The sequence below is a fragment of the Struthio camelus genome, chromosome 2 (genome assembly GCF_040807025.1).
Source record: "Struthio camelus isolate bStrCam1 chromosome 2, bStrCam1.hap1, whole genome shotgun sequence".
Lineage (NCBI taxonomy): Eukaryota > Metazoa > Chordata > Aves > Struthioniformes > Struthionidae > Struthio > Struthio camelus.
This window is the reverse complement of record NC_090943.1, coordinates 50654137-50669884: the sequence shown is the minus strand read 5'-3', so window position 1 is coordinate 50669884 and position 15748 is coordinate 50654137. Positions and strand designations below refer to the sequence as shown.

At 48.7% G+C, this 15748-nt stretch overlaps 1 protein-coding gene across 2 annotated transcripts in view; it reads left to right on the top strand.

The window, feature by feature from the left end:
- Positions 1–4688: 4688 nt before the first annotated feature.
- LIMD1 (LIM domain containing 1) overlaps positions 4689–15748 on the top strand; it is a 41550-nt gene continuing 30490 nt past the window's right edge. The window contains exon 1 of one of the 2 annotated variants that reach the window (XM_009687956.2): positions 4689–6195. In XM_009687956.2, the coding sequence (XP_009686251.2) occupies positions 4827–6195 (1369 nt within the window). In that variant the 5' untranslated portion in view covers positions 4689–4826. The remainder of the gene's footprint in view (positions 6196–15748) is intronic. The other variant, XM_068935655.1, reaches the window with a different exon arrangement.

Below are 15748 nucleotides of genomic sequence, written 5' to 3'. Positions count from 1 at the left end.
AAAGGCAATGATCTGAGCGAAGTCACAGATTCTTCCTTGTTTTGTTTTTGAAAGCTGAAAATAGATACATCTATTCCAAAATATTTCTGTCCCACCAAAGCGTTTGTTTCCTAGAGATCTGAAGAACCTCATCTTGGTATGTTTGCAGAAAAAAAAAAAAACAATAGATATTAGTTAAGTCTCTGGTACGCTGGATAGGAGCTTGCCTTGACTTCACATCCTTTGGTGAGAGGAGAAGGGAAAAGGTACGAGAGTGAGGTGTAACTTCCTTTTTGATGGCTCTTTGTCCTGCTTATATCACAGATTCCTCCTGTGGGTGAAGCAGTGGGATTTATGCTTCTACCCTATTTACCTGTTCTGGTTGCTTTTTGCAATTCTCTCAGTACACACACATATGGATTCAGTGAATCTGTTGTTCAGTACCACCTTTGTGGGTCTTAATTTTAACATTGGACTCTCCCCATTTTGAATGTAAGCAGTGCAACATTCACATACCCCCACTCCATGTAATACTCACGTTGCTGCTGGCGCTTGTTTTTAGCAGTGGCCCTTAAGATTGCTTCTAACTTCATTTCCAAAAGCACTTTGAAGCCAGTGTGACATCCCAGGAGCAGGAAGGAAAAAGTATTGAACTCCTGAATTGTTTGCTTGGATTGATAGCTCTGGAACCTGGGAATTTGCAGCTTTGCACCCGGACAGCCCTGGAGCCCACGGTAAAATGTTGTTGACAGTCTCATCCAAGTCTTGTGTCTGACCTCGTTCCTTGACCACAGATATCACAATTAGGAATTGCCTTCCTGACCCCAAATGGTGAAAAGGCAAATTCAGCAAGCTCTTCTGGGAGAAGCTGCTTTGAGAATCTGTGAAATTATCCTCTTTGACACTCAGTTATTGGATTATTTAAATCTCCTTTCCCAGCCCAGCCCTGAGGACAAGAAGAATTTACCATCATAAAGCGATCCAAACTCGATGCAAAGCCTGAGCTGAGGGAGGGTGCCACGTGCCAAAGTGAGCCACTCCGGGCTCAGGTTTCCAGTCATTTTAGCTCCCTTCTCCTGGCAGAAACAAGCCCTGCCCTGAGAGACATCTTCTTGGTTGTGTTTGAAATTTTTCATTCGCTGAAGCCAAATAAGGGAAGCAAACCCAACACTGCTCTTTGTTTGAGGTTTCTCTACCATGAAGGGCAAGAGACGCTGCAGGTTCTCGTGCCCGCCCCTATGGTCTCTTCGCACAAGCGGCTGCCTCTGCTGCTCGCGTGGCTCCTCTGCACTGGGCAGTCCCCATTTTTAAAACCTGCATTGCCTCGGCCTGTTAAAAGGAAGCCGGTTAGATCCTGAAACTCAGTTTAGGTTTTAGCTGCCCTAATTGAGCTCAGGCTCAGGCAGATTTGACTAAGTCCCTCAAAAGAGTTACTTTCCTAGGCAGTTGTGGGCTCAAGCCTGCACCTGCACGGTGCTAACTCGTGTGTCTGAAGTGTGCAGGAGGAAACCCCCGGCTGGCTGGCCGGCCGGCAAACGCAAACAGAAAGCAAGGCAAATGCAAGCAGAAAACAAACAAATACCGGCGTCTGAGTTGCCCCCGGTACCGGGAGCCCCCCGCTTGCCATAGCGGCTCTGCGCAATGCAGAGGCGAAAGTGCACCCGACCTGCTCCCCTCTCCCCCGGGTAGGAGGAAGAGTCATTCGTCCTCAGGCAATGCAGACGTGTGATTTCCACCCGCCTGGCCCGCCAGGGTCGAAACACAAGGCGAGCCCTCTCCCTCGCAGCCAAAAAGGCTCCCACGGTTGCTATGGGGAACGTGGCCAAAGCACAACGCAGCCTTTAGCAGAGATGATAGGAATAAAGGATTAGGCCACACGTTGATAGGGTTTTTTTTTTTTCCCTGACATATTCATTAGCGTTTCTGGTAAGGCAGTTTTCCCCTGTTCCTCGTCAGCTATTCTATGTGACACAATTGCATCCCGTGAAAAACATCGCTCTCAAGAGATCCGACTCCTCATTCTTTCGATGCTTAGTGACAGATTTTATCAGTTCACATTTTCGGTGCTGTCTTTTCCAGAAGGGAACATAACACCGGAAGGCACCTTTCGGTTTATTGAATCCAGTCCCTTGCTATACTTTTCTTCAGAAAAAGGAGACAGGCAACTTTTTTTTTCCCCCTTTTTGGCTTTTAAGTGAAATCCTCCTGCGCATATCCACCGACCGGGAGGGGAGGGGGAGCAGGGAGCTCTGTGTTTGCAGGACAGATGTCCAGACATGAGCGAAACGCCTCCCGAGCTGTCGCGGCTTGCGCAAAGCGGGGTTTAGCCTCGAGGCACCCAGATTCTTCAAAAGCAAAACGAGGCTTTGTTCCGCTCGGCCTGAGTAAGCCCCGCGCTTCACCTTCCTTCCCTCCCCCGCCCCCACGGAGGACCCAGTTTTAAAAAGGTTTGATGGACAGGATTATTTTCTCTATATGAAAACGCCAGCTTTGTAGATCACTTTAAAACTTGGCAGGCCCCAAAGTTCCCACACTGAGTAACTTGCAGCACGCTGGTGTTTACGGGCTGGTGGCAACCCCTTCTGGGGTCCAAAACCAGCCACCTCCCGGCATCAGCGGGGCTACGCTGCGTTTCAGCCGCGTATCGGACTGCCGGACCGGACCCGCTGTGCCCCAGCAGTCTGCCTCGGCACCGTACTCCTCCTGAGAAACAATAAAATCTCTTATCGTTTTTATGTTTGAATCAACTTTTGCAAGTCTAAAGGTTATCAGAGCTCAAATTCAAGCATCTGGCGGTCATAGAAATAAGATCTAACTCTTGTTTGGAGCCTGTGAATTCTTTTATAGAAGATATGCACCTTTTGCAAGGGTTTATAATGCTGCACTTTTTAAACACGTTAGGCTGAAACTTGCTGGAACAGTTGTACTATTTCAGATCTGGCAAACTGTCTCAGTTGCTAAGCAGTGTTTCTGTAAGGGAACTGTTAAAATAGGGAGGGGATTTTTTATTTCTGACACTTTTTGGTCACAGCCCAATTCGTGATTATTAAAGGGAACAAATTTGCACATTCCTTAACATCTGGCCGTATCTCCTGAACCCTGAGGGAGAATTGGAAAAAAAAAAAAAAATCTTGAGAACACATGTCTGGGCCTGTGTGATCAACTCTACCAGTTGCTTTAGTAAAAAGCACTGCAGCTCCCTCCAGCCCTTGCCTCTCTCTGGAGTCCTACAGCGACCCCATAAAGCAGGAGCCAGAAACCGAGACGTTTCTGCCTGCGGCACTGCACCACCGAGCACCCTGGCAGGTCTTGCACGGGAGCGCGGCTAGCTTTTCACAGCTTCAGCCTCGGTCTGCATTTCAACGCCTTCCGCACGTGCAGAAATCAGGGCGGCTGAGCCTGCGTTCACGCTCCTACAACTTTCTCACCAAGAACCTCAACTATTTCCCTAAGAGGCGAACCCCCCCCCCCCGACTTGATCGTCTCTGGTACAGAACTAGAGGCAGGTGATTACTCAGAGGAACATGGTGCAAGAATAGCAATTAACGTCGCTCAGTAGCTGGGCAGCGTTGTTCGGAGGAGACGAAACAAAACCTCGTCCTCGCTTGCGTCACCAGAGCCAGTTCCTGCCTTTTGGGCAAATTACGACTTTTGCGGTCGTAACATGACCCCGGTTCTGTTTAAATTCGGCTGTGCTATTTGCCCGGGCGGGCACACCGCCGCCGCTACCGAAACAAAACACCCTGCGTGCCCGCTGCCTGCCTTTCAATCTCTACGTTTGGACGCGCTGTCTATTTTATAGGTCTCTTTATTTTTACACATACCTGCTGCTGAGTTGAAGCGCGCACCCGCTCCGTGCACCTTATGGGAGGGCGTCAGAAGTGCAGCTGGCCGCTCCCCCACTCCCCCCAACGCCTGTTTGGCCGCCACACCCCCCCACCCCCACCCCATCCCCTCTCAAAATTATCTCTCCTGCTTTTTACCCTTTATATGATTCCTGCCATCCCTCCCTCACCGCACTGTCCCGGCCCTGTTGAGGCCTCCACGAACAGTAATACCGAGTGCAGGCTATTATCAGAAAGCAATCTCGGGCGGGGGGGGGGGGTGAAAAAAGGTTTAACCTCAAACACGACGCTTTTGTGATGGGGGGGGGGGGGTGGGTTTTGCCCCCTGCCCGCCAGGGCCCGGGTGCGCCGCCCCACCCAACGGCCGCCCCAACGGCCGCCCCAACGGCCGCCGCGCGCCGCGCCGCGCAGCGCCTCCCGCCGGCCCCGCCGCCAACACGTCGCAGGGCGGCGAAGGCGCTGCCGCCGCCGGGCTCCGCCTCCGCCTCCGCCCCCGGCCCCGCCGCCGCCACCGCCTGGGACGGCGCGGCGGCACGGCACGGCACGGCCCGGCCCGGCCCGGCACGGAGCGGGGCGCCTGGCCGCTGAGCACCGCCCGGTAAGTCCGCCACGACCCCGGCGCCGCGTTAGGCCCCGGCGGCGCTGCCGGTGCGGGCGGGGGGTGCCCGGCCCCAGCCCCAGCCCCGGTCCCGGGCGCGGCCCGGGCGCCAGGTGCCGCCTGTGCCCGTTGCGGCGCCACGTGCGGAGCCGCCTCCGCCGGCCGAGGGGAGAGGGGAACTTACCGCCGCCGCTCCTGATCCCGGCCCCGACGGCGCACAGCAGCTGCTGCTTTCTCTTCCTCTGGTTTTATTTTTTCTTCCTTTTCTCCCTCCCCCCCCCCCCGGTCTCCCCCTGGGCCAGGAGCCCGCGGCAATGCTGTGGCAGGCGTGAGGGCCCTGCCGGGCGGGCGGGCATCGGCCTGGCGTTTGGGGACGGCAGGGAGGCACGCACCAGCCGGCGGCCATGGATAAGTACGACGACCTGGGCCTGGAGGCCAGCAAGTTCATCGAAGACCTCAACATGTACGAAGCCTCCAAAGACGGTCTCTTTCGGGTGGACAGAGCCCCCGGCAACAACCCCGAGTTTGAGGAGACCAGGCGGGTTTTTGCCACTAAAATGGCCAAAATCCACCTCCAGCAACAGCAGCAGCAGCAGCAAGAGGAGCTGCTGATGGCCGCCTCGGGCTCCCTCAACGGCGGGGCCGGTTTCGGTGCCCCGCGGCCGAGCGTGCCGGGGCCCCGGGGTGGGCAACAGGGCGGCCGGGCCCAGGCGGGAGGCAGCGTGGCCAAGCCGCCCCTGGCCTGCGCTGCGGCCGGCCCCCCGCACCCTTTGGCTTTCCCCAGCCAGCCCACAAACCCGGCTGGGTACGGCTGCGGGGAGAGCGTCCCGGGGGCACACGGGTGCCACGGGGTAACCCCCAGGCCCTCCCCACCTGCCTCTTTTGGGGGCTGCCCTGCCCCAGGGAGCCCGGCTGCGCTCCAGGGCTGGGACGGGGATCCAGACGGGTTTGCCGTGCCCAGACCTGCTGTGGGGAATTGGCGGCCAAACATCAGTCCCAGCGATCAGGTGCTCCGGAGCCCCACGAAAGCCCACGGTGAGCCCCGGCTGCACCAGCACCGGTCTTCAGAGGGGAGCTGGGAAAACAGGAATGAAGGCCAGAGGAGCGGCCAGGGCCAAGAGCACAAACCAGCGGGGCAGAGGTCCTCCTCCTTCTCGCACACGCGAGGCCCCCTGGCCTCCTCTGCCGGGTTTGAGGAGGGGGTGCAAGTGGGTCTCCCTCAGCAGCGGTCATCATCCTTCTCAGCCCCATCCACGCCACCCGCCCCGGGCTTTTCAGGCCTCTCCGACCCGCGTGGCCCGAGTGCCGGAGTGGATATCCCAGCCACAGACAAAACTAGGGATGGTGGCCAGCGGTGGTACCACGACAGTCCTCCATCCTTTTCTCCTGGCTCAGCCCCAGTGCCTGTGCCCCCAAGCGTGGACTATCAGCAAGCCAGCGCTTATCCCAGTGCCGCCGGCCACTTTGTCGCCCACGGGCAAAATCACAGGCCCAACAGCAGTGGTGCAAACCCTCAGCAGAGCACCTCCAACGCGGCTTCACGCGGGCCAGTGACTTTGGATGCTCCCAAGACACCTTTCAGAGAGGGCCTAAGCACTCTGCAGTCTGACTCTGGACACCAGGAAAACTCCGGGGCGACGAAAGTAAAACTACCCTGCCAGACCCTCCTTCCACCACAGGAGCAAGGGCCGTCTGCCGCTGAATTAAAATTAGAAGCACTCACCCAGCGTCTGGAGCAGGAGATGGATGCTCGTCCAAAGGCCGATTACTTTGGTAAGTGTCATTGCAGAAAGGTGTAATTAAAAATTGTTATGAGTATGGTTCATGACTATGTATTGCAGGATTCACACCTTCAGGGCTGCGTTTCCCTGGTACTTTTATTTGGTTATCCTTTTTCAGTTACTCGCATGTTTTTATTCAAGATATTTGAATAGGAAGATGGCTTTCTAGACTGCTGAAGAATTGGATGGTGTCAAACCCTACATAAGGACCTACGGACTGGAGAGCGCGGTTCAGCTCAGAGGAAGCTGTGGTGGACTTCGCTTGACAGGAAACGCCCCAGAGCCTGTCGTAGTTGAACATACGGCACATTCCACATGTGGCAGGTGTAATGAAAATGCTGTCGTGACCAGGGTTCTGTGACTTGCATAGAAATTGCAGCTTGAGTAGGTTCTGAGGACCTAACCATGTGCGGTTGTGAATTTTCTTAAAAAGGTGTTGACTGAGGATGTAAAGGTTGTTCTTTTTTCAAACTGACGTGGATTTTCTCCCCCCACCCCAAGAGTCAGTTCCCGTCAAGCCTGAGCGGGTGAGTGGATCCTGAATACTTCCAGAAAACAGGCAATAGATACGCTCCGCTCTAAATCTCAGGTCCGCAAGTAATCCTGACCAGCACCAGATGTTAACGCTGGTAATTTATGATGAAAAGTGCCTGCTTACGTGGGAGGATATCTGAATGAGAAAATTAAATGCCCTGCTGGCTTTAACTGATTTAGTGTCACAGAATGGCAAAAAGTCGATGGCGAATGGGGTGTTTTCTTTCCTTGTCTCTCGTGGCCACTTTGTACTGTAACAGCAGCGGAGATAGTTCAGCCGTTCAGTTTTCCGGGAAAAGGAAACCTGGTGTTGCTTTTGCTAGGAAGGATGAGAATTCCGCTGTTAATTTAAATAATGGCAGGAGCAGGTCTAGTATATGTTTTCCTCATGATTTTAGATCTGTAGTCACAAAACTAGAAGCAGGAATAGATTAAGCTCTTCAGCCTAAGGTAGAGAAACTGTTTGCATCTCAGACTGCATAGGTCCCATTGCATATAGTCCCTTTGCTTCCTGTCTGCTGTGATTGCCAAGTAAGCCAGCGGTGGTCTGCACATACACCAGTGACCCTTAGAAACTGCTGCTGCCTTGAACTTTACATTATGCTTCACTAATGTAGTTGAAGGGACCTCTAAGTAATTAGTTGCAAATTCCGTAGTAAAATATGTTTCCGACCGCCTCTGTAGTTGTGATATTCCCCTGCAGATGGCTTTGCTGTGATTACTTAGCTTAACATTTGAGATTGAATTTAGCCTTGTAACAGGGCAGATACGGTTTTACTTACTGCTGAACAGTGACCTGAGAAGTTGCTTTATTTGGATCATTTCAGCCTGGGAATGTGGTTTGATGCTTTATGTACTACGCAGGGAGCATGCAGCTTGAATGAGCTCAGAGAACCTCAGCCCAAGAGATGCTGCACTCTTTTGAAAAGGAGCTGATTAGGAACATGAGTTTGGGGAGGGAGGAATCATTTTGGAGATAGTGTTCAAAATCTGAATATTCTACTGTAGGTAGCCTTCTACTCCATGGGATAGGTTTCAGGAGTTCCCTCAACTTTATAACTCCTCTTCAACCCTTCAGTCCCTAGTACAAAGTGTGCATGGGAATGTGGTGAAAAAGCTGACAGGATGTAATTGGTGGTTAGATTATTTTTACATTTTAGTCACAAAATAAGTGGTAGCACCAGGGAGATGCTTTTATCCCTCAGGAAGTCTGCAATGAGGTAGTAGTAATCCTGGCCACATGGAAAGTCTTGCTGCACAGCCCACTGAATTACTTGAATCAGAAAGCTGGGGAGGGAGAAGAAATGGAGGCTGCCTAATTCCTCATGAGATCTTTGGGCATATTCCTGACAAGAGGTTTTATACCCATGTATGTTTAGTTCAGCTGCTGTGCAGCAATGTGTGGGAAAGGAGGAGAGTGAAGAAGGACAGGGAGAGTGAAAAATGCAATCATGATAAAGGAAGAAATAAAGTTTAGTAAAGTCTCGGCTCTGTGGAAGGAGACTCCGCAGACACCCTGCAGATGACCAAGGAAAAGGGGATAGTGTAGAGGTATTGTAATTCTGTGCCCCTCCCCCCTTCTTTCTATCTTTTATTTTCGTTTTTTCACTGTTACTCCAATTCACTTCCTTTGGAAGAATAAAGGACCAAGTTGATCTTTTACATCCATGTTTGCTAAGCTATGCCTTCAAGTTACTAAACTTCAACATGGCAAATAAATATTTGTATGTGATAGTGATAAAAAGGATCACCAGTTGTTTTTCTGCAGATGGTCCCCCCACATTTCTGTGAACTCTAATGCAGCAGCTTTGTAGTGCATCAGAGCCAGGAAGTGAAACTAGGATTGAAGTGCAAATGACCAAACTGTTTTATCTAAAATGCTTTCAGCTCTCCTGATCTTGGGTGCTGCTCTTGTGACAAATAGATTTAATTTTTTTTTTAAGATAGAGCTATGTATCTTAGTAAGGCTTGGTCTTTCATTCTGTCTCTGCTTGGACTCAATATTAATCCTGAGCAATTCTGAACCCAGTAAAGGAGCTGTTTTTTCCTTCACTGTGTGAAAACAAATGTTTGTAAAACCTAAGAAAGGATAGACTAGGGACTAAACATAATGTAGGTAGGACGCTCTGTTGAAGAGTAACAGACAGTCTGGCTATCTGTCAGCACGAGCTCACTGTACACAATACATCTGTCTGCTCAGAGTGTGTATGATAAGTGAAAGGAAAGAAGCAAACAAAGCCAAGAATTTTCTGTGTTTTTAATCATGGCATATGTGTGAGCAATATGGGATAAATCATGTCTACTGCATGTGTCTCTAAAGGAATTTGGGTTCTCCAAGAATGCTTTTGAAGTGCTGTCTTGATTTATGTGGGCTTTTGGAGGTGGACATAGCGAGTCTCAGGTATTACCCAGGTTTTTGTGCTTGGAGAGGGAAATTCTTAAATTGCTCTTTGAAGAAGCATATTCCCACTGCAGTAGAGAAAGGGCCCCAGATCCCTGGGAGGTGCCTCTGGAAACCAGCTTTGATTGTATTCAAGTTTTTGGTGTACAGTTTCCAGGGAACATCCAAGAACGAGGTGTCTGAATCCCACTGATTTTCCATGGTTGCCTGAATTCCTTATGCTTCTTTGGATGTACCAGCCTTGATTTCCATGCAGTGAATGTGAAGATTAATTAAATAGGAGTGTCTGGGGAAGTTGTCAGTCCTGCACCAGCACCACCCAGGGCAATGCAAATGTTTCCAGTTAAGATGAAGTGGTGCCATCCCAAGGACTAGCAAGGGACTAGTTTTCAGGTGAGAGTTGAGCAGGTGCGCAACTAAATTGAGCGTCAGCCTGGACCGAGTAGAAGTAACCTAATACAGGAATGTGGTTCGTGCTTGTGCAGGCCTGACTGTGAGGCAAGCAAGGGCTATAGAAGTTTTACCATTCACTTTAGCAGAACAGGATCAACCCGGTGGTGCAATACAGTTCCTTGATCTGCAGGCACAGATTGAAATTTTTACATGTGTAATGTAGAGAATCACGTTTTTTTTTTACCAGTGCTTCTTTCATATAGATAGATGGAAATCTCAGTCTGATAAAGACTAACTACACTGTTACCAGGAGCTTCTTAAAACAATTTTCATAGCTGTGTTTCTTGTTATAAGTATGTGTTAGGTGTTAAGTTCTTGCTTCCTTCCTTACTCCTTAGAGTAGAGCTGATAAGCTGCAGGTATTTTAGGAGGGGCCCCAGGCATCTTGTTTTGCAGCTAAATGCTGAGATGCTTCCCAGCAGTCAAACAGAGAAGATCTCATCAAGTTTTCCGATTTCTTTTCCCCTTCACAGCAGCAGAAGTGCAGGTGGATCAGTTAACCCCAGCTGAGGCAAGGAACCCTAGCACATATGAATGGGTATAATTAACTCAAAGGCCAGTGGCGCTTTGTTTCAAAGTCTTATACATAGAGAAGTGAGCATGTTACCGCTGCTGAGACAGCAATCAATGTGACTTTAAGGCTGTACATGCCTGCGGACCTTACCAAACCCTACTGATGACCATGCACCAAAGGGTAATTTCAGGACTGCGGAGTGGAGAATTTTCTGGTCGAAATTAGAGTTTTTTCTGAGGTTTGTTCTCTACCTGGGGTGATGATAACAGCATCTTTTCCATTGGGAACAAGTGAGCACATTGCTCTCTGCATGTTTTTGGGAGAAGGCGGCAGCTGGAAGGAGACCTGTGTGCAGCGGAGAGGAGGCAGGCAGGGAGAGGGGAGTTGTGGTGTAGGGGGGGGAAGCTGGAAGGATCGCAGCACGTGGGTTAGTGCATGTGTACAGAATGCAAAGCTTATCTCACTGCAAGGAAGCAAGCAAGTAAATATTTGTCTGGGATATGGCTCTTTAAGATTAAAGCGGTATATGCTTCTCTTCCCCCGCGGGGCTCTTGGAAGCTCAGCTGGATTTGCAAGTTAAGAAAAAATCCACTCTAAAAGGAGAGAAAAAGAAAGGAGCGCAGGCAGAGGATCAGTAGGTCTTTCAGGCAGAAGACCATTGCAGTGGAGACTGAAAGTAACAAGGAACCTGACTCATTTGGCACTGGAGTTAACATAATCTCTTTTATCACTGTAAGGTACTTAAAATGTCACTGATGTGAGCCTGATGGCATTTTACACTTCACTGGTACTGTGTACATGACTGTCTGCAATGCAGCAAAGTTGAGAGGTCAAGAATGTTTCGCACAAAAAAGAGTACCGAAAAATTGCATGTATCAACTCTTAATTCTTTGGGCAGAGAAATACCTGCACATCTTTGCTGTCATTGAGTTACAGTATGGGGTTGATATGAATGATATTGAGTGATGAATGGAGTCAGATTGCCACGTTTTCCGGGCACTCGATGTTCACACAGGTGTACACATCTACTTGAAATCAACTGTTTGGAACTGTGGTTGCACAGTAATGGACAGCAGATCACCAAGGTACACAGTATGTAGAAAGGCTATGTCCCGGCCACACTAAATTTAGAGTTTAATGTAGAAGTGTTTTGGTTAAGGTGAGCCACAAGGAGATTGCATTAGGTTTTGGGGAAGGTCTGAAGTAAAAACGAAGGAACTAGACACCATGTTAGGTATGACATGATGAAGTCATTTTAAGTGGGCAGTCTTTTTGAGGACTAGGTTCTCATGGAATAGGTGGGTCTTCAAGAGTAGCTTCATGCGTGTCTTCCTGGTCAGAGCATGAAATGGGACAAAGGCAAGAGAAAAGCTGGAATAGAGGCCAGAGGCAGCAAGCAGGGTGTACTTCAAGATTAGTTGTGTGCATGTCTAGGCAGATAGGAACGATGATACTGGAGGTATTTACATAAAAAGACTGGGGGTTTCTTCTGTATGCAGCTGGGTATTTTTCAGGGTAAATCTAGTCTCAAGTATGGAGGGGTCAAAACCTTTCCAAATCATAAGGAATGTAATTGTAAAAGGTATTGCAGTTACATGTGCTGGAGAAGAATCAAGCTGATTATGGGAACATGCCTTGTATGTAGTTAAGTAAAAGGAGTAGGATAGATTTATTCTTCTGAGGGCCATTTCTGGATTAGCTGTGTGTGCGAATACATACCACTAGAATCTACCCTTCGACCTGCCAGTGCATTCCTCTTACCGAGGACTGGATTGAGGTAACAAGGAAACGTGGCCTGTCATTGACACTGAAGTATTCATACCATCACGTTTGGTCCTCTGAGCTTAAGTGGTGTCCTTAGGAAACCCAGCCAGGAACACATGTAGAAAAGCTTGACCGTTCTGGACTCTGTGAAGAAGAGGGGAATGAAGAAACTGTGTTGTTCTTGCTTTGTAGACAGATGATGTTTGGTGTGTAGAAAGAAATCATATGTAGAAAATGCTGTTGTTCGGCATTCTTTGCATTGAATTCCTAGCAAGTGGGGTACAATACGTAAATAAGCTCCTTCCAGTGAATGTCAAATATAACACTTAGAGGAAAAAATGTCTTTTGAGCCTTTGAATCTGTGGTAAATAGAAATCCGGCTGCCGAATTCTGAGGGTGGGACTGACATTTCAGACTGAAGGACGGATTAGATTCCATTTCTGACAGCACTCGAAGACAGCTTCTGACCTGTTTGATCTTGTGAGCTAAGGCTATTTCCGGTGGCCGTGTTTCTTGTGATTTATAGTGATGAAATCCAGTATGATAAAGAGTTGGGACACAGCTTACAAGGCATATTTTCAGTCCCAGCTGTGCCCCAAAGGTCCTATTGTTCAGAAGCTCAGATGTAACTTGGGCAGTTGCTTTCCACATGATGCCACATGATGCTAAATGAACAGAGATTTCTTTGTTGTCCAGGGCCAAGCTGCCCTACCAGCAGAAATTGAACTGAAATCAGCAGTTTACATCCCTTCCCCTTTCCAAATCTGGCTACCATTCTGCCCGTGCGCTCAAGTGTGAATTTACCGGTGCTGCGCATGTGCAGTTTTTCAGGCTTGTCGTAATGTTGATGAAAGAGAAACTTTACCTTTTTCCCCATGTTTTAACACAGTATGTGAGGTTAAAGGCCTTATTTTTACAGGGAATATCAGCTCAAATTGGCACTTGCATAAGCGCCCATTTTGTGCGATAAAGCAACCAGCTGCAGGAATCGGGCAGCTAGTTAAGGCGTGCACATTCAGAATTCATGTGCTGCAAGCAGAGGATAGAAGTTTTTAATAAAGTTGCGCTATGCCAAGAAAATTACCCGGAGCTGCTGACTAGCATCAGTGGCATGTACATCTGTATTGATGTTTAACTCTAAGCACTGGCTAGTAGAAAGCATGCTCAGCACTGTTTCAGAAAATAGTAGTTAGAGTTGACATGGAGCAGGGCATAAATACAGTTTTGAAATGGATTGGGGTTGGATGTTGCTTTTACTGGTCTGCCTTTGATCAGGCTGGCGTAGCACTCGTGTTGCTGCGCTCAGCAACTGGCTGGCATCTGCAACAGGTATTTTTCTGTGCGTAGCCTGAACTGAAAAGAACAGGATCATTGTGGCAACAGGGAGCAAGCTGCAAAAAAGCGGAAAGGAAAAAATCAATAAAAATCACCTTTTTTCCGCTTTCAGGCTGCGGTGGGCTGAAAGTCGGAGGGGAAGGCGGAAATATGTTGCTAAGAATACTGTGGAGTATTAAAATTGGAAGAAGCAAAGACTTTCTAGAATAATGCCAATTACTACCAAGGTTTAATTGGCTTTTACGTAAGATTTAGCAGATGTAACAAAAAAATATAATAAACCGTACACAGACTTGCCCTAACGCCATTTGTCATTTGTCAACCTGTCCTTTATAAACTTACCATAAGACACTTATAAATATTTATAGTGTGATTGGTTAGTACATAGGGAAGTAATTTAAGGTAGTACGTCTTTATGGACAACATCAATTTATTTTAAAAGCCCTTTCATTTTATGATTTTTTTCTGTTTTTCCTATTTTAGGGGCTGAAATATTTAAAGAAAGAAAGGGTTAAGCAGGAGATGAAATAGGACGTGTACTGTGAGATAAAGGAAAGGAGAAAGAATGATGGGGCGGTAGTGGGGTCTGGAGGTGGAGGCAAGGATGATTATGGCTCTGAGAGCCCAGGGAGCCTTTTTAGGGTAGCTCCTGCAACATCCGGTAGGAATAGCCCCTTGATGGAAACACAGGGCAATTTCTGCCCTCCATGGCGTTAGCATTATGATGTTTTTAAAGTGGCTTTTGATGCCTGTCAACGTGTTTGTAGCCGTAGGGCACCGGTGTTTGTGCTCTGGCTGGGGTTGTGCCGGCTGTGGCGCTGGCCCGGTGTGCCTACGCCGGCACACGGGAGCGGCTGTCGTCAGCTGCCGAGCTCTTCCCGTTTGCAGCACGGTGTCCAACGCTCTGCTCAAATCACAGTGGCGTTTTAATATTCCTCCCGAGATGGGTCATCTGGCATTTGCATTTTTCTGAGATGGAGGGCAGAGGAAGGTGCCTTCTCTTCTCTTCTCTTGCTCTTGTTCTGGGCTAGAGCCAGGCTTCTGCGGGAAAACGATCCTGCTGCTGGGGTACGTTGTGTGGCAGCATTCTGCTGGGTTAGTGCCCCTTTCGCGGAGACCTGCCAGTGACAGGAAGGAGAAAGGCACGCAGGCTTCCCTGGTTGTGCCTTCTGCCTCTTAATTCATGTTACTACTCATACATATTCAGTGTCGTCGCTCTGCCGGGTGCTTTCTGCAAAGGAGGAAATTGGAACGCGCTGGTGATTTTCTGGAGCAGCCGCTCGTTGGCATGAAGAAGGGAAAAACGTAGGCACTTTCAGTACAGTAAATACATAGTTTCTGTGGAAAACCTTGGGAATGCCATGGAAAGAAGATTTTAAGCAGGAAAATCTGCAGTTTTTCTGCTCTCAGAACTTTCCACTGTGCGTTGTTGCAGTCGATAGGCAATTTTATGAGCCAGCCTTTAGTGTTTATGTCAGATGATTGCACAATATATTGGGTTGGAGCAGAATGTACACGTTTGTGAGAGAACATAGGCATCTGAAAAGTCAAATTTTCTTATCTGCACCTTTTTTTTTTTTTGAAATGCCTGCATAACTTATCTTTAATTCGTGAACACGTTTGCTTTCTTCAGATCTTTGTTTCAATAAGTAACTGAGTTAAATCTGCTTGGTCTGAGAAGAACCAGCTATTTTTTTAAACTTTGTGCCAATCTGCTTGTTGGGGTGGGCCTGCAGCCAAGCTCGCATGTCAGTTCAGGTCAGTTTTGGACAAAATAGACGACTGCTTATTCTTTTCAGCCTTCCCTTAGGTTTTTGTCAGTTTGGGCTCTAGCTCTGAGTGCAGGGGGGCTTGGAGCCGCGTTAGTGACAGTTTTCAGCGTTCTGGTTGAATGCACATATACAGCTGCACCAAAGCAAGCCAAGTCTGCGCTGGGAAAATTAAGTGTCTGCTTTTCAGCAGCCATCTATGTACCACCATAAATGGGTCTTGAGCGTTTTTAGCACTGTAATGTGAAAGCTGACTGTCATAGGTATCAGCAGCAGCAGGAGGAAATTGTTCTCAAACTTCGATTGCCCGCGTGGTTCTGCCAGAATTGGAAGTGACTTTTCAGGGCTGTCTTAAGTACATTGTTTTTTTTCCTAATGTGGACGAGACCTTTCTGATTACTCTGGAGCTTGCGGTACCCTGAAAGAAGTGCAGTTTTGTTAACCACAGCATGACTAAGGATTTCCAGTCAGATCAGGCTCTCCCTTGTCTTGGGCCAGTGCAACGTGACTGACAATCCCTGCTCCGAGCAGTCGCAGTAAGTCAGACTGAACAGCGGTGGAAGGAGAGACCAGGAGGTGAAGTTATAGCCGAAAGTTTGCTGTGGAGCAGCGAGAGAAGACAATCTTTTTATCTGCCCTTCACGCCGCCCATCTCGGGTAAAATAGAGACAGCTGAAGTAAACATGGATTAAAGCAACTGTCAGTTGCTAATTTAGAGATAGTTAAAGGGTGATTCTGCTTTAAAACTGGTCTATCACAATTGCATGGTAATGCC